Here is a 19,023-nt window from a genome sequence, read left to right on the forward strand (position 1 = left end):
TTAGCCATGTTTGTGCCATTTAATCCGTTCGGACTCCATGCCCTCTCTCCACACTCTGGCGACGCTTTTCTAAGAATTCTTTGCGTTCTGTTTTGGCGCACGCATTAGGCGCCACAAAGCGCGGCCACGTTTAACCCCCAAGCAGTAGCTGAAGCATTTGCCGAGTGCCTGTGCCTCGCCTCGACTGCAGTTGCGCATACTCCACATATTTATGGGCTATTTAGGCGAGCGCGCGCATCGTGTGGATGCTGCAAGCGGTGCGTGGGGGTGCATGGTGGCGCATGCAACTGGGGAACTGGACGGGGCACAGTAAAAGCTGCCTTTAACGAACAACAACTGTTTGCAAATTCTTGTAGTTGATGTTTTCTTTTTACCAAGTTGCCAAGACAGGTCATATAAATCGAAAAGCAAGAAGTTTAAGCTGTTCGTCAATAGAGCTTTCACTGTAGATGATGTGTGGTGGTCGCCGGTTACCGCGTCAGTCATTGGCATTGATTGGCAGCTGAGCACGCAACAATTGTTGCATGGCGCTGGCGACGCCTCTTGCAGCAGCAGCAGCAGCAGCAGCAGCAGCAGCAGCAGCCGCTTAGCGCAAGTTCACTTTTGGCACATGTTTTTGCGTGTACATTTTGCAAGTGCGCACTAAACACAACATGAACCTACCGCAAAGCAGTTGGCAACGCTGTCCAGGGGCGTGGGCGTAGGGTTGTTGCTGTGTTTTTTTGTACGCCGTTGACAGCTCAATTACTTTAGCAGGGCGTGCAGGGTTGCGTGCGGTTCAGCAATTAACGCGTCAATTATTTGTAATTAGAATTGACTTAATTTTTGTGCTCGCCAAAGGATTTTACCCTCATTTTACTTTCAGTCCAATTTTGGCACGTGCGCCAGCGCGAGTTAGATTGTGAGCGGGAGAGAGGGAGTGAGCGGGTGAGTGTGAGTGTGCGCATGTTGCATATGTGTATATTTTGCATGCATGCATAAATTTTTATTGTTGTTTATGTTGTTTGCTGCTGCTGTTTTTATTTAATTTTCCTTCATTTGTGGGGGTGCGCTTCATGACTATTTTCGGTTTTTACGACAACTGCGTTATGTTACCCAAGTTGGCTATAAATTCGCGTTTAGTAGTGTTAAACACGCAATAAAAAAAAAACTAGGCAATATTAAAAGTAGCGCCCACACCAACACAGCACACAGCACACGGTGCACACAACATATCTGGCAACGCCGAATTGCAATTTGACCATACAGTTAGTTGGCAACGCGGCGTGCAAGAATTTTGTCCATTTAACTTAAGCGCTTTGTTTTGCGCCCCTTTCCAGCTCCGTTTCTTCCATTGCTACCGTGCACTTGTTGTGGCAGCATTTACAGTTTGATTGCAGCCCACACGTTTACGTTCACGTGCAGTACGCCTAGCCCGCGGTCCCCCTCACATATGAAACGCTTTTGATTTGTTTAAAATAAAAAATTGTGTGTGTATGTATGTGTGTGTGTGTGTGTGAAATGCGCTTGGTTGCCGCTTTCCTTATTGTTGTTTGTGGCTTTTTACACATACGACGGCAGGCAACCACAATACATCACTCAGCAGTTACTCAAAGCCAGGGCTGCACGCTCGCCAACTATCGTTGCAATATAAATGTACCAATATTGCATTTAAATGACTCGAAGACAAAGGCTAGTCAAATAATCGTATGGCACGCTTAAGATATCGATTACAATGTGAAGTCTAGGTTCATAGCTTCGCGATAGTTGCTTTGCTCCTGTTGGCGCTCTCGCCCAGCCCTGATACTCGCATGCTCGCGCTCACACACACACACATACACACCACGTTCAATTTGCTCGGTCGCTCGCTCGCTTCACATTCGTCGTCGATCGTTCGCTTCGTGCAGTTGTGTTTTGTTGCGTCTCGCGGGGTTTTTGGTTGCTTCGTTCTCATATTATTGAATGAATTTGTTTTTATGCGAATATTACGCACTTAAGTATAAACAATAATCAGAATAATATTTAATCAAAATAACTGAAAAGCTCGTTGAACGAAAAATGTAACTGGTTGCTGCAGTTCGGTGTTTATTTTTGTTGTAATTCAATAACGGCGCCTTTGTGGAGGGTCTCGCATAACATTTGGATGCTGATTTTTGATTTGTGCTGCTGCAGCGTTGCGTGCATGTGTGTGTGTGTGAGAGTGTGTATATATTTGTGCGTATGCCGTGCAGTATAAATAAATAAGAATAATATCTGCAATCTTTGCCATAAACGTCAACAAGCAGAGAAATAACAAACGCAGCAGAAGTCGCCGTCGCAGCCAACGAAGAACCGTGAAGAACAACAGCCGCCCGCTCCCCCCTCTCTCTCGTTCATCATGTGTACGTGTTTTGCTTTATTTTTTCTCTTTTATATACCCTGTAAATGTTGAACTATTATATAACTGCTTGTTTTTGCTAGTTAATGTCATATAAGAAGCAGCATAATTTGGAAATTATTTTCAGTCAATATCTAATATAATTTCCCTAGATCGATAAATATCCTTTTGTGGGCATATCACTAGCCAGAATATATCAATTTCTTTCTGTTAATAGAGCCGTATTCAACTTTATATATGAAAATTCAAAACGCGTTTTAAGATTTATAGCCCTGATTATTGGCCCGCCTTCTCACCTTTTAGCTACAAAAATGTTTTAAAAAATTAAAGAAAACAATTAAGAGGTTCTAGTCGGGAGCTTACGACTAGGGGATACCCTGAACCCTCTTCTTCCAACATCAAATTCAAATATATATACTATTCTAGAAGCTATATGTCAAGTTTGGTTACTCTAGCTCTTATTATTTACCAAAATGACCCAAAAAGCAGGATATCGATATAGATTTTTATCGATTACTTGAAAACGGGATAAGTTATCGATTATCGGAAACCAACTCGATCTGCGCAGGCACTTGCGTTCATACATACGGACAGACGGACGGACGGACAGACAGACGGACAGACGGACATGGTTAGATCGACTCGGCTATTGATGCTGATCAAGAATATATATACTTTATGGGATCGGAGATGCTTCCTTCTGCCTGTTACATACATATGCACAAATACATTATATCCTTTTTAACCATTTTTAATGAGCTCAGGGTATAAAAATACAATTTCCATATTTTGGTATTTAAGAGCAGCAAATAATGTAAGCTATGGAATATCCTAGTCGCTTTAGTTTTATTTTATTTATTTGTCAATAATTTATATTTTCTTGATTTTCCCAACCCCAAATCAAACTTTGCTTTGCCTTTTTTGCTTGTAATTTATCATCATTGGGCTGTTCGCTTGCATTATTTGTTTATTTTTAAACACATGTCCCCACACACGCACGCACACACACGCACGCACACACAGTCGCACGCACGCACACATTCTCACACGCAGGTCCTCGTCTGCCTGTTTTTTTTTTTTTTTTTTTGACATTTTCAATGGCAACGGAAGCGCTGCGATAAGTTTGACTTCCCTTCCACTCACACTCACACGCTCTCCGTCTCTCTCTCTCTCGCTCTCTCGCTCTCTCTCGCTCCTTGGGTAGGCTACTGCATTTCGTTCGCGCTCTACCTGGCGCTCTTTGATTTACGCTTTATTGTCATTGCCGCATTTATGATTGATTATTGATTGGAATTATATGATACGCATGCGCGAATGCGTGCCAGCCATACGTGAGTGATGCCCCCTCCCCTCCCCTTCCCCCGCCCATGCCCCCCGCTCTGTCTCTGTGCCTTTGAGTTATGATGGACTTTTCAGCTTTTCCCTGGAAGAAGAATCTGTTTGGCTACATTGTTGCGCCAGTTCGGGGTGGAGTCCTCTCGCTCCATGGAGCAACTGTCACGCATTTTATCGATCAGAGACGGGGTTAATTTGTAATTGAAGTTTACGTTTATTGCTCTTTAATTGTTGTCTCGATAACATTGCCCGCCAGCCAGACGGATGGATGACTGGCTGGATGATCGTCGCCATAAAATGGTTGTAAAATTCTGCTGTACAAAGCTTCAAAAGGAAGTCAATTGTTCTGCGTACAAAATCATATAATGGTTAATTAAGATGAGTTGCAGCTGTAAAAGAAGTCTTCTTATATATTATTCAAGTTGAAAGACAAGCAATTTTAGCGGCTGGAATCTAAAGATTGTAGTTTGTTTTCGATAATCGATAACTTGACCCGATATAAATCGATATCGAAGTTCCGTTTTCTTGAGCAAATCTCTTTGCCTATAAAGTATCTTTAACTCTATGAGGGTGTGGCTCCGCCTAGCACGAGCTGCATTTGTTGTTGGTAAAATGAAGGTCCAGGGTATACCCTAGTCGGGCACTCCCGTTGGGAATAGCTTACAGAACTAGAAATAGATGTTTTTCCTTAAAATTGAACTGTTTTGAAATTTCTTCAAAATAATCAACATTTAATAAACAACAAAATATTCTTTGGGAACAGTATAATTTCTTAGAAATTATAATAAATATTTTCATTTACAATACATTTCTTTAATACAAATACAAATACAAATAATGCCTTGATTATTTGAATAGAAAATCTTCCCCCATTTGTATGTTTTGGAAGATTACCAGCTGTGGCCAGCCAGGTGGGCAGTTCCTATGAAATATCATCTATGTCAATGGGTCGAATGCCCCCAAACCCACCTGCAGAACCGAACTGAAGCGCAAAGCAACAAAATATCTAGATTAGAGGGGGGGGCTCGGTCGGGTCTAGCATGGAAAATTTGAATGCTTACCCAACAATCAATTGAGCTCCAATTTGAGCAAGGCTTTTGCCAGCTGGTCAAATATTGCGATAATTACAGCGAGCAGTTGACAAGGAGTGGGGAGTGTGGAGGGGGGGGGATACCCTGAGGCGTTGTCGCTGACTTTTGGGGCGGCCGCAGAATGTGGCAGCAGCCAAACAAATTGTCAAACGAAAACAAGAAACAGGCAACGCCCCGCGTAGGCTACAAGAAAATGCTGAAAATTAATTCAAGCGGCGGCTAATTTGGCCAGAAATAAATTTGCAAGTGTGCGAGTGTATGCGTGTGTGTAAGTGTGTGTGGCAGGCGTGTTAGGAGGTGTCCCCAAGTGTTGCACTTGTTGATTTATTGTCGACGTTTAATTGGTTTTGAAATTGGATTTCAAATTTGCCCATATCCCCCCCCCCCCCCCCCCCTCCACACTTATCCTTCAAAAAAAAAATGATACAAAATCGAAATTAATTGCTGCAACAAATTTTCTTTCAATTAGATTTTCTCACTTTACAATTGAAGCACACAAGTGTTGGCATAAGATCGCCTTTTTTTGCATTAGTTGTATTTTCTTTGAGAAATGTGGTTCACATTGAAATGTCATAATTGAAATTGAATTGTTGTCTTTGCCGTTACCGCAATGCGTGGTGGTGAAGGTGGGTCACTTTCGTGGTGACAGGTTGCCAATTTGCACATTTGTCTCCCGGTGTTATCTCTCTTATGTGCTAATTATGATGCACGTCGAGCTCGAGCGTTAATGCACTCTGTTCGGCGGCACAGTGGGGCAAAAGATGCTGGTAACTACTGAAAGAGATCAAAAGAATAGAGGCTGGGCACTGGAGGAGGAGGAGGAGGAGGAGAGTGAAAGGACATCTGGCCTAATCTACTTTTTTTTTTAAATATAATTATTATGATTATTGGTATACCACATAAAAAACAATAAACTTAACTAGCTTAAAAGTTTTTAGGCATGATTCGAACCAGCACCCTCTCTTTTCTTTGTTCACCTACCTTCGACTAAATCAATAAGTACATGTGGTAGGATTGAACCCGCATCCTCTCTTTTCATTGTTGCCTCAGTTGCCTTAGAGTAAATCAGGAATAAATATCGCTAAGCAGGGTTTGAACCATCATCCTCTCTTTTCAGTGTTGCCTCAGTTGTTTTACGGCAAATCAATAATACATATCGAGCAAACTTAACTAGTTGAATGGTTTTTAGATAGGATTCGAACTCTCGTCCTCTTGTTTAACCATAGAAAAAATCAATAATGCATATCGATAAGTTGGGTTTGAACCCTCACACTCTCTTTTCTTTGTTCAGTTGCTTTAGACTTAATCAATAATGCATAATGATATTGATATATTTTACATTAGTTCTTGTTATAACTATCATACTTCAAATAAACTGTAAGGATTCGAACCCTTTACTTCACTAATCTTAGTTCAGTGTGTTCAGACTTTTGTCTGATCTACAAGTCTGTTCAAACCTTGACTTAAAAGTAAAGTTGTACTTGAAACAGTTGTGAGAAAGTATAGAAATTATCTCACGAAAAGTGAAAGGCATTGATTTACCTGCTTTAAGCTATATAATATACAAATATAATTGTTATTTTTTACATATACTTTTTTCACTTTACTCAAAAGAATTGATTACCCTTGAATTTGGTTCAATGTTTTTACATACTATATATATCCAGTTATTGTCAAGTTCTGCGAATAGATTAGAACTAAATATATAATCGGGGACTTTACATTAGCCGGGCAATAAACACTTATAACCCTTTTTCTCTTCGTTTTTTTTTTTTTTTTTTTGGAGCATTACAATGAATCAGCGACTTATTTCATTAGCGCTCTCGCGTCACACACTTGTCTTGAAGATGGCTATAAAACTGGCATTTCTCAGGCATAAAATTAATTTGTTTTGTGCATGAGCAAAGCGCCGAGTGACTCAGTTAGCTTTATAATAATTGACAGTTTTCAATAAATTTTGTTAATAACTAAAATTGGCAAACGGATGATGAATCTATAAAGATTAGGCTTAAGATATGTGCATCGGTTTATTTGGATTATCCAAGCGGGGTGCATCTATAAATTTGACAGACCGTCAGCTCTTTAATAAAATTATATATACATATATATTAAATTACATTTCAATTAATATTATTATATACAAAACCTTCAGAAGTAAATAATGTTTATAAATTATAACATGCACTAATGCATTAGATGCCTTCAATTTTAAATTCCTCTATTTCTTAACCTTTAACCTTTCTTCCATTTGAATTTCCTAATAAAGAACGGAATTCGTGATTTTAAATTTCTCTTTAATTAAAAACGTGCTTACAAACTTGTTTGTGCTCAAATAAATATTTGTAGTTGTTTTAGCATTTTTAACAGATAATTTAAGAACTAAGCAACACTTTTGATAACTGTACAAAAAAAAAGCAAATCATTTTTAAGTGTTGTTTAAGTATTCTCCAATTTAATCAATACCGAATTTGTTTCCCTTTATTTGAGCGATATCGATTATATTTCCCTTTTAATTTCATGACTATCGAATGCTTGCATTTAATCGATATCGATATTTTTCCTTTATTTAATCGATATCAAATTGATTCCCTTTTACTTAATCTATGTAGTATTTATTTCTTTTATTTATTCGATATCGAATTTATTTACTTTAAATTTGATCGTAATCGATTTTCTTTCACTTAATCGATATCGATTTTATTTTCTTTCATTTAATCGATATCGAATTTATTTCTTTCAATCGATATCGAATGAAATTCCTTTAAATTTGCTCGTCTTCGACTAACTTGCACCGTGATATAAATTTGCACACATATTTGTTTCAGTGTTGGAAAAAGCCGCTTTTAAGTAGCTGCTGTAAAAATAGCTTTAAATAAGTTAAAAATAGCTAATTCAGCTTTCTATTCTACGCAAAGCCAGAAAGTAGCTAAAATGTGTTTAAAATTTTCAACACTTTCGGTCTAAAGCACTCTGAAAATAGCCAAAATTAGCTAGAAAATGGCTCACTTTGCAACACTGTGTTTCAATCGATTCTACGGAAACTGAATTTCTTGTTAATCAGTTAAAATTATTTCTATCGCATATGAAAATGAATTATTATTAAACAATTGTGTATGTTTTGCATGCCCGATTAATATCTCTAGAATATAATTCTTCTTAATCAAATTGAACTTGTGTGTGTGCGAGTGTGTGTGTGTGTTATTTCGCGTATGATTTGCATGCAATGGACGCTGACCTTGGGCAAAACTGAGCGCCCAAAGCGGGGCGGAGTCAAGCATGATTTGTGCACTGCCTGGCAGCAGCAACAACAACAACAGCAACAACAACAACAATAGCAACAACAACAACAACAAATCGAATTCCCCCTGCCTCAAAGCAAAACCCGCCCCCTTCAATCAATCAGACGAACGACTTTATTTGAAGCTGGGCACATGGCCAAGTCTGTTGTCGTTGTTGTTGTTGTTGTTGTTGTTGGTGGTGTTGTGGGCGTTGCTTAAATCCAATCTAAATCGTGGCTTTCATTGATATTGATATATGTATATTTTCATTATGTATCTAACGAATTTGCATTGGTCTCTCTCTCTGTACACACAGACTATCCGCCCGTTGATAGCTATACCGGTTATCGGGTAACTCCACCCCAAAGCAGTCACCAGCACAACAACAACAATAACACCAGCAGCAGCAGCAGCAACAACCACAACAACAACAACAACAGCGGCAGCCACATCCACAGAATGGACACCGATGATGTCGAATCGAACACAAGCAGCGCCATCACCACATTGGGCACCCTTTTCTCATTCCAATCGCCGGCTGTGAAAAAGTTACTCGGCTGGAAACAGGGCGATGAGGAGGAGAAATGGGCCGAGAAGGCAGTCGACAGTTTGGTGAAGAAACTAAAGAAGCGCAAAGGCGCCATCGAGGAACTGGAACGCGCCCTATCCTGCCCCGGTCAGCCATCCAAGTGTGTGACCATACCACGATCGCTAGATGGACGATTACAGGTAAGATAAAAGTTGAGCATGCAGGTGAAAGAGTCGCAGATAGCTCAGGTAAATAGACGCTAGCCGGGAATCAAATAAGGCAAATGAGAAGACAATGAGGAAATGCATACATATGAGAGAAGGCAGATTGTGAATATATATGTATATAGTTATAGATCGAAGTTAATTAGAAAATGTCATGAAAAGCTCAAAATTTCATGAAAAGCTCAGATTCCGCATAAAAAAGTGACAATGGAGGACAATGTATGCATGTATATAAAAGAGTAGAGAGAGTAGACCCTTAGAACTATGAGCTTAGGTAAGAATAATTATAATTAGAAAATTTCATGAAAAGCAACGATTCGACATGAAAAAAGTGACAAAGGAGGACAATGTATGCGTGTGTTAGAGTATTCAGAACTGGAGTCTTTTATAGCAATAGTCGTAGTTGGAAATTTTAATGAAAAGCACTGATTCGACATGAAAAAAAAGTGACAATGGAGGACAAAGTGAGTAGGCCTTTGGCTGAAAAGCGAACAACTAACAATGCAGGACAATGAATAGTATCGATGATTCGATATAAACAAGTGGCAATGGAGGAGAAAATCTGTATGCCCATACAAGTTACAAATAACATGAAAGAAGAAAAACAATGGAGGATATTGTCCCAGTATGAGTATAATTAGAAGTATAAGTATACGTACGAGTATGAGTATAAGTATGAGTATGAATATTAGTATGAGTACGAGTACGAGTACGAGTAGGACTGTGAGTATGAGTATAAGTATCTGTCAACACTGTAAATATGTATATGGAGCGAAGGTCTGTGGATATTTGTTAGATTCTAAACATGTTTTTGATATACAAGACACTTGTATAATGCATCGAAACAAAACAGAGCCTACAGGACAGAATTCAGACACATTTGATAGGTCTATTCAATTGAACTTATATGTGGGATATGATCTTAGCGTAAACCAAAACTCATTATTTGAATATAAAAACTAATGGGAGTGTTTGTTAGGAGAGTTTTCAATGTATCTAAAAACAGACGCTGGAGATTAAATCGAGTAGATTTCTAATGTTAAAGTACTTTATTTCAAGGATTATATTCGCTTGAAGAGATAGTTGGGATTAAAGAATGGAGGAAAAGTTACTAAGCAATGGCTCAACATGGAGCCTACTTTGAATCTATCTAATCTGCTTAAACATTTCCATTACACCAAAAGCTTTATGATTCCGTTTCGTTTGTTTGCCGTCACAGGTATCTCATCGCAAGGGTCTGCCGCATGTGATTTATTGCCGCGTCTGGCGCTGGCCGGACTTACAGTCGCATCATGAACTCAAACCGCTCGAATTATGCCAATATCCGTTTAGCGCCAAACAGAAGGAGGTCTGCATTAATCCGTATCACTACAAGCGTGTAGAGAGTCCGGTGCTGCCGCCGGTGCTGGTGCCCAGGCACTCAGAGTTTGCGCCGGGTCACTCGATGCTGCAGTTCAATCAGATGGCCGAGCCGAGCATGCCGCACAATGTCAGCTACTCGAACAGTGGCTTCAATTCGCACAGTCTCAGCAATAGCAACACATCGGTGGGCAGTCCCAGTTCGGTTAATTCCAATCCCAATTCGCCGTATGACAGCCTGGCGGGCACACCGCCGCCCGCCTACAGTCCCTCGGAGGATGGCAACTCGAACAATCCGAACGATGGCACACAAATGCTCGACGCCCAGATGGGCGATGTGGCGCAGGTTAGCTACTCGGAGCCAGCCTTTTGGGCATCCATTGCCTACTATGAGCTTAATTGTCGCGTCGGCGAGGTGTTCCACTGCAATAACAATTCGGTCATTGTCGATGGCTTCACGAATCCATCAAATAACTCCGATCGCTGCTGCCTCGGCCAGCTCAGCAATGTGAATCGCAACAGTACCATAGAAAATACACGCCGTCATATAGGTAAGTGTGTAAAAAGTGTGCCAAATGTTAATTCAAATCTTGTTTCGATTAGCTTAAGCACATTTATGGCCATGTTCCTGGCAAAGTTCATGTTAGTTTTGTTGTTTAATCTGCTTTCTGCTAACTAAATGTTAAGCATGTTTGACATTGTGACAACGACGCGTTGATAAGCTGACGGTGTGACTCGAGAAGTTATTTAGCTCAACGTTTTGTAGGGTGGCAACGCTGTATTTCTAACCTCATTGTAAATATTTACAAGCAAGCCGGCTGAGGTTTGTGTTAACTTTGACAGATAATGAAGTTGGCAGTTCATAAAAATTAGGTGTACTCAAAGATCGTATGTACGAAGATTAAAGATATATAGAAAACATTTAACTATATTACAAATTAAGTATTTATCCAGGATATTTTGAAATTATTAGAAGAATATTTTTAATATTTAAACACAAAATGATAATATTTTTATTATAGAAAATTTTGGAGTATTTTCCCAAGTAAAGAAAGAAAAAAGAGAAAAAAGTAACGAAGACAAATGTTCAATTTTATTCAGGCTACAATTTATTCTCTTTTGGAGACATCTCCGACCCCATCGAGCATATATATTCTCAGATCAGCATCAAGAAGCGAGTGGAAAACTTTGTTCTGTTAACAAAATATCTTGACCAAGAGTTCGTCATTTATTAGATAAACTTTGCTGTTTACATATTAGTCAAATCTTATGAACTTCGCACAGCTATATTATTAATTATAAGGGGCAGATTATGGTAAAGTATTTTATTTTCCAAGATATTTCTATCTCGGCCTGTCCTTACTTTATAGACATTTTTTACTACAAGTGCATTATTAATATTCCTTTGTAATGTTTTTTTTTAGGTAAAGGCGTTCATCTGTACTATGTAACCGGGGAGGTCTATGCCGAATGCCTGTCCGATTCTGCGATATTTGTGCAATCGCGCAATTGTAATTATCATCACGGCTTCCATCCGAGCACCGTGTGCAAAATACCGCCCGGTTGTTCATTAAAAATCTTTAACAATCAGGAATTTGCTCAACTGCTATCGCAATCGGTTAACAATGGATTTGAGGCCGTTTACGAGCTAACTAAAATGTGCACAATACGCATGTCCTTTGTGAAGGGCTGGGGTGCTGAATATCATCGACAGGATGTTACCTCAACGCCCTGCTGGATTGAGATACATTTGCATGGGCCGCTGCAGTGGCTGGACAAGGTGCTCACACAGATGGGATCGCCGCATAATGCAATCAGTTCCGTATCCTAAGATAAAGACAACTAAATGGAAACAATATTCAAGCAAGAAGGAAGGAAAACCCAACACACACACATAGATGATGATGATGTAGCTAAAAGACGTAATGCCGTTAGCTGAGCCCTATGCCTAAATATTTGTGTGCGTGTATATATGCCTTACAAACCGATATATATATATATACACTTATATATATATATATGTACCTAGATTGATATATATATGTAGACAGCTACTCAACCCGCCTCTCGCCCACATACACATACTTATCTATTTTATAGTTTAAACATATGATTTTCTACGCGAATGTCATTCCTTATGCAAAACAAATGAAAAGAAAAAAGTTAATGCAAGCGAAAACGAACTAAAGTTTGATCTATATACAACTATTGTACTATTATTATTACTATTATTATTATTATTATTATTATGATAATGATATATGCCCATTGGCAAATGTTGTTCAAGTCTATTTCAAGTGCTACTTATGTGTCATTGCGAATTGCTTTTAAAGAATAGCAAAAGCAACAGAATAAACCTAAATATATATATATATATATATATAGTATATACATATATAAATCAAATTATGCTTATGTGTAGGGCAAGTTTTAAACAACTTTTATGCAATACATTTCTTTAAAAAACAAAAAAAAAAAGAAGAGAAAAACACAACACAAAAGTTACGCTTAACTAATTGATGATCTTGTTTATGTTTAAGTACAATTTAAAAAAAGTTAATGAAAAAAAAAAAAAAAAAAAATTGACAAAACACAATTTAATTTTAAACATTTTGCTTAGTTTAGTTAACATTTTCTGTTTTTCGTTTATTTGTTTCAACAATTTTTTCGCTGGTTTTTTGAAAAAAACACACGATGATTTTCTTTGTGCCGAAATCCCCATTCTTTATAAGTAGTTATAATGTCTTAATTTTTGAAATAAAATACAGTTTTGCCTTCTAACTACCTGTAGAACTAATGATATATATCTTTATATATATATATGCATGTATATGATATATAAGCTGTAAATTAATGGCTTAAATGCGGAACACTAGCCTTTTAAGTATATGTAATAATTGTGCCTAAACACGTTTTACTTGCGCTTTCAATGTCAAAAGAAAAAAAGAAAAGCAAAGTTCATTTTCATTTTAAGCTAAATGAAAACAAAAATAGCTTAAAAGAAAAAACGACAAAAAAAAATTGCCTTAAAGTTTACAGTTTTTAGCAGCTATAATACAAACACAATGCCTTACACATACACAGTTTTGAATTGCCTTTTGCTAGCATTTTGTGCAGCGCTGTTTAATGTAATTGTGTACTAAAAACTATTGTAAAACAATTTTGAAAACTTAACGTAAAAATAAAGACAACAAAAAAGAAAACAGTTTGCAAACCTTTGAATTTAGCAACATCTGGCAACGCTCTGTGTTTGGCGCGCTGTAACTGTAGCGGTGTGTGCTGTGTTTAGTGCGCAATCGATAAGCAGGCAATAACAAGAATTTGTGACATACGCAAGAGTGCTGTTTAATATAGCGCGGCGTGTCGCTAGTTAACTTTTTTATGTGCACTCAGCTGACGCTTAAATCAATTTTTAATTTTTGTCTTATATTTACAAATTAGTTTGGCCAGAATTGTGCTGTTATCGATAAATGTATTCCGCTTACCCCTTATAAACAGCTGATGTGCCGCAATTAAGTCACATTTTGTTCGTTTCGCGATCTGGTCACACTTGTCTTGCAGCTAGAATTTGTCAACATGCAGGCATCGCCAGTGAACGATCCATTGGAAATATTGACGAATAAAGGCAACCGCCAGCCGACATTCGTGGGTCCCATATGGAATCCCATTGCTGGCGCGATTGCCGGTTTCGGCATTGCGCTCTTTGTCAACTGGGGCTTCCGTAAGCCCGCTTTCTCTGGTAAGTTCGCAGCGCACTGCTGTGACGTAACATTGTCCCTGCCATTATTGTGTGTGTTTTTGATCAATTTCAATTTGTACTTTTACAGGCATACAGAATCACATTGCGTTTACAGCCATCGGCGCTGGACTTGGTGCCTTCATTGACAAGCAACGCGATGCATATCTGGCCAAGCGCGACGCTGTGCTCCGGCATTACGTTGAGTTGCATCCGGACGACTTTCCGAAAACAGGTGAATTCTTTTTGGCATTTATGCACTTTGCCTTCCAGGCTCATTGAATATTGTTTTTCTTATTGGCTTTCCAGATCGTAAGAAATACGGCGAGGTTTTGGAGAGTTGGGTGCCAGTCCGTTAAGTGCTCGGTGCTGCGTAAAGGTCTACGGCTTGAGCCCTGCCTTAAAACGACACATTTTAGTTAATTAAACTGCTCTAATTGTAATACATATGAATACAAAAGTAAAATAATGGAGTTTGTTTGCAATTCAAGTAATTTGCGTGCGTTCCGCTGCATGCCGCTAGCAGTGTGACCAAGCATTAGATGTGCAAAATGTTGACTGACTGAGTTATAGGCGCGCAAATTTAAATATAAACTATAAAATGAAAATGTGGTAAATGTTGGTCAAGAAATTCAAAAAAGCTAAATAAATATTTTTAAATTGGTCATTTATAGGTCTTGCTTGCAGCTAAGTATATTAACACATATATTTAAATGATCCAATCTCATCACTCATGGTATTAAATGTTCATTTTTAGTATTTTATGTTGCTTATAATCGGGCTTTCGTTTCTTTCCGAAAAAAACGCCGTTCTGCGCTTTCTATAGTCAGGTCACACTGTCGCCGTTTGGTTTCAGTTTCGGGTGAATATTTGTTTCTGTAGGACGTGCGGGCGCAGTGTCGAAACGTGAATACACACACATTTGATTCGTGCCTACCTACATAGTTTCGTGCGTGTATGTGTATGTGAGTTACCGTTATAAATTAGGATAAGCGGAAAAAAGACGAAAGAAACGGCGCAAAATTTGATCATTAACTCAAACAAATTTGTTTTGTGTTTGTTATAAGTTATTAATTTTTTGTTGGTACATATTAACCTTTGGCAGCAGCAACTTTTACGCTGGCGCCTATCGAGAACAACAACAACAACAACAGCAACAAAATAAACGTAGTTAGTGGAAAGGCACTTCAAAGCGAGCGCACGTCAACCGCAGCAGCAGCAGCAAAAAAAAAAAAAACAACAACAACAGAAGCTTCTAGCTCAGCCCAAAAGGCCGACGGCTTTTATGCAAAAACCGAAAGAAAAAAAAACATCTCACAGTCGATTTTTGTGAGCTTATCAGCAGCAACACACAAGCACAGTTATGTCTAAGGTAAGCGCTGCGAACTTAAGCTAAGCTTTTCATTTTATTAGAACAATTATTTATTTATTCATTTGGTTAGCGGCCAGGCGCTGCATTTGCTGTGCTCTTCTAGCGCACAGCGCTCCATTTGCTGACCCTTTTTAACCCACACAGCTGCTTTGTCAATATGGATTTCATTTGATTGCGTGCGTGTGAGTGTGTGAGAGTGCGTGTGAGTGCGAATGTGTGTGTGTGGGGGAGTTGATTTTCACTTGTGTTTGTATAAATTATGCATATTTGTGGTTTTTTTTTGGGTGCAGGAGGGTGGTGGGGGGCTGATTTGAAAGGGGGTGTGGGGTACATTGATTTCTTGAGTTTGGTTTTGACTAACCCCCAAGAGAAAGGTGCGATTTTTATGGCGTGTAAAATTGGCAACAAATGTAACGACGAAATTGTCTCTCTCTGTGTGTGTGGGTGAGTGATGGTGTGAGTGTGTGTGTGTGAGAACCCAAATAAATCTTAAGGCAGATTGGCAGGCAAGTAACGGCAATTGGTCCTTATGGCATTTGATAGGCACGATTTGTCTTCTGCTTCTTTCTCTTCTTCTGCTCCGTTTGCTTCTTCTTCTTTGAGGGTACTTAAACACCGTTGGGAATTTTGGGCATCTAACGGTTACTTTTACTTATCTTCGAAGCTATTTCCCAAAGAATTAAAACTTACCTTTGAAAAGGGCTCAAAAAAAAGGCAGAGAAAAGTGCTGCAAAGTACCAAAAAAAAAAAGGTTGCAAGTTTCTGCAGTTAGAAAAAGGTTCGTTTTGCGACATAAGCATTTTCTGCTTAGCTTTCTTAGAACTAGAGCTTTCACAGTTATAATTAAATGATAATTGAACAAATTTTTTTTAATAATACATTTATTATTGGATATTTCTTTTGCACATTTGCTATTGTTTCTCTCCCAGAGCATTGACCCGGCACTTTGGCTCAGTCAGTGTTTGGTTTCTAGTGTTGGTAAACGCTAACAAAATCCTGGTGCTTGCTTAAAGCGCACGCAAACGCGATTTCCGGCCATAAAACACTGAAGGGAAATTCGAAATCAGCAAATGTCCCAATCAAGCTGAAATAACTCGAATTTCAAGTGCTCGGAAATGTTTTTCTTGTTTTCCCACATGCCCCAAAAAACGGGCAGCATTTTTCCCATGTGTTGGCAAATTTGACTCATGCATTTTTTATGGCGTGGGTGCGGATGAGTGGGAGGGGGGAGGGGTGGGTAGGGGCGGGGTGTGTACCCACGCAACGCTTGAATGTCGCGTGCCCGTAATTTCTCTTGTATTCTTTCAGATAAATTACTTTTTTCACGTCACTTGTCGCTGCCATATAAAGTTCTTATCTTAAAGCAAAGTTGCTTTTTATGTGCCACGCCCACCTTCGTTTTTTATTACACATATATAAATACGTTATTTTCTTTGCATTTGGCCTGACAATGCAACGCATAAAAATTCTGATTTTCACAAAGTAAAAGTGGCACTCACAGCTGGCGGCAAGTGCACACAATCAAATTGTGGCCCAAACCCGGCTATATACGGCCGACAACAGCTTGGCCCATAAAAAACAGAGAGAGAGAGAGAGAGAAGCTCTCATATTATTAGTTAAATATACATATATATATATATGTATATATATGTGTATATATATATTTTTTGTAAGTATTCTAGGGCAAGGCGTTTTGTCCTTGAATCGCGAATCGTGCATATACACAGAGAATATATGTCTATGAACCAAAATGATGGACCTATAGACACCCTATAGTCTGAACCAAAAATATATTTACATTTTTCTTAGCAAATTTCAAAATATTCGCATTGAATTTCAATATCGATTAATTCAGCTCAATATCGATTTAAAGTATCGATAAATGATTCCGTTTCATTATAAAATCTTAGTATAACATATAGATTTACGCCTCATTAAAACATTTTTTTCGTTAACATCTTTATATGATATTTTTTTTTTATTCAATACACAACTGTATTTTATTCAAAATCAAATGTGTGATAAATAAGCATTATACTGCATTTTTATCGCAAGCAAAAACATCTGTTTTATATTACAAAAGTTGAATAATCAACTTACATATTTATATAGAAATTGGATCAATTCAATGCTGGGATAAATTCAAAAAATTATATTATTAAAGAAACTAAACTCTTACCATTCCATTTTTATCGAAAACCTATCGAGTTCTCTTATAAAAACAACAATAGTGTTATCGATAAAAAGTTATCGGTAAAAGTCTGTCATGTATACAACTTGTAAAAATTTAAAAGAATTATTTAAAAAAGATTAATAGACAGATAAAAAGATATAACAGATTTTTACCGATTACTTTTATTGCAAAAAGAGAACGAAAGTGTTTATATATCGATGCAAATTTATCGACTTATTTATCGATACTTGCTTTAAATGATATCGGAAAGTTGCGAATAGCAGTTAATGGGCATGCAATTTTTCGAAGCTTCGCAAACTTTCGGGTCTATCAAACTTTCGCATATCGCTTATCTATTTTAGAGGGAAACAAAACTATGCTCAATGAGGCTGGGCTTTTATTGTGCGCCCTTCCGCGACAAGCCTCATAATCATCAAAACATCGTCAACAGCGGCCTCCTTGTGCGCCTGGCAACCCTCTCCCAGCCACCTACCGCCCCCCCCTCTCATCATTATGTATTATTATACAAGCCCCTCTGCTATTATTGTCGGCTGTGGCATTTTGTGTGTCAACAGCAGAAGCAGCAGCAGCAGCTCCTGCTGCCAGCAAGTGCAAGGATAATCACAAGGAATAAAACTTGCAGTCGAGTGACATTTTCTAAAATATATTATCCCGAGTGTGGAGCGCAATGGCCATGTTTATTTTTCATTGGCGACAAGTTTCCTGGCTCAAGGAAAACACACACATTTTTCTGTTTGCGAGCATATAAATTGTCCATAGCTCTGCAGGTTTATAAAGTTATCAGCTTAGTTATACAATATAATTCACATACGAATATAAATAATGTCGAACGAGTCAATTTGTAGAGATTGTTATCGATTTTCCATTCATTCAATCGATATAATGTATGTAATCGATATAATGTAATCGATTGTTTTATGTAATCGATGCAGCTTGGAAATCCGTATTCTCATGCAATTAGATACAAATAGACATCATTTTTAATGTCTTTCCTTCTTGAATATATCTCTATATATAAAACTGTTTGTCCTGACTGATTGACTGACAGACTGACTGACTGAGTGAATGACTGACTGACTCATTGACTGACTGACTGACAGACTGACTGACTGACTGACTGACTGAATGACTGTATGACTGATTGACTGACAGTTTGACTAGTCAGTCGACTGACTGACTTATTGACTGACTGACTGATTGATGATCAACGCACAGCCCAAACCGTAAGAGCCTTTGTGATTAGGGTGCACGTTAAGGCGGGGTTTCGGGAAATTCCACCCGAAAGTGTGAAAAAATCGGATCGGCCTCAAACTCAATTTCAAGGTTCATTGTTCAAATTAATTTGAGAAGTGTTTCACATTTTTCCAAAAATGTATTCCTCTTCGGTGGAAATGGTGGTCCAAGATTTGTTGGTTGACGTTTCGCGGTCAAGTTCGTTTTCAAGGATCCATTTCATTTGAGAAGTTGATCAAACTCGATACAGACATTTCTTTTAGCACCAGTTAGCATATATCTTGATATGCCAAGAATTATCGAAATATTTGACTGA

At 38.3% G+C, this 19,023-nt stretch overlaps 2 protein-coding genes across 2 annotated transcripts; both read left to right on the top strand.

The window, feature by feature from the left end:
* Positions 1-2,193: 2,193 nt before the first annotated feature.
* Positions 2,194-12,731, top strand: LOC115765877 (protein mothers against dpp). The gene is made up of 4 exons (XM_030709615.1): positions 2,194-2,360; positions 8,377-8,789; positions 10,033-10,723; positions 11,597-12,731. Exons 1-4 carry the CDS (start codon positions 2,357-2,359, stop codon positions 12,001-12,003), a joined length of 1,515 nt encoding a protein of 504 aa, XP_030565475.1. The 5' UTR covers positions 2,194-2,356; the 3' UTR covers positions 12,004-12,731.
* A 978-nt stretch (positions 12,732-13,709) lies between these two features.
* Positions 13,710-14,377, top strand: LOC115765933 (NADH dehydrogenase [ubiquinone] 1 subunit C2). Its single transcript, XM_030709679.1, has 3 exons — positions 13,710-13,911; positions 14,000-14,143; positions 14,218-14,377. Exons 1-3 carry the CDS (start codon positions 13,749-13,751, stop codon positions 14,265-14,267), a joined length of 357 nt encoding a protein of 118 aa, XP_030565539.1. The 5' UTR covers positions 13,710-13,748; the 3' UTR covers positions 14,268-14,377.
* The last annotated feature ends 4,646 nt before the right edge of the window (positions 14,378-19,023 follow it).

The sequence above is a fragment of the Drosophila novamexicana genome, unplaced genomic scaffold (genome assembly GCF_003285875.2).
Source record: "Drosophila novamexicana strain 15010-1031.04,08,12 unplaced genomic scaffold, DnovRS2.1 tig00001059-arrow-arrow-pilon, whole genome shotgun sequence".
NCBI lineage: Eukaryota > Metazoa > Arthropoda > Insecta > Diptera > Drosophilidae > Drosophila > Drosophila novamexicana.

Bases quoted from the DNA above. Each gene is read 5' to 3' on its own strand.
- LOC115765877 (XM_030709615.1), top strand. The intron at 8,790-10,032 runs GTAAGATAAAAG...TTGCCGTCACAG, and splicing joins CGCTAGATGGACGATTACAG to GTATCTCATCGCAAGGGTCT. The intron at 10,724-11,596 runs GTAAGTGTGTAA...GTTTTTTTTTAG, and splicing joins AAATACACGCCGTCATATAG to GTAAAGGCGTTCATCTGTAC.
- LOC115765933 (XM_030709679.1), top strand. From the start codon at position 13,749: ATGCAGGCATCGCCAGTGAACGATCCATTGGAAATATTGACGAATAAA. The intron at 13,912-13,999 runs GTAAGTTCGCAG...GTACTTTTACAG, and splicing joins CCGTAAGCCCGCTTTCTCTG to GCATACAGAATCACATTGCG. The intron at 14,144-14,217 runs GTGAATTCTTTT...TTGGCTTTCCAG, and splicing joins GGACGACTTTCCGAAAACAG to ATCGTAAGAAATACGGCGAG.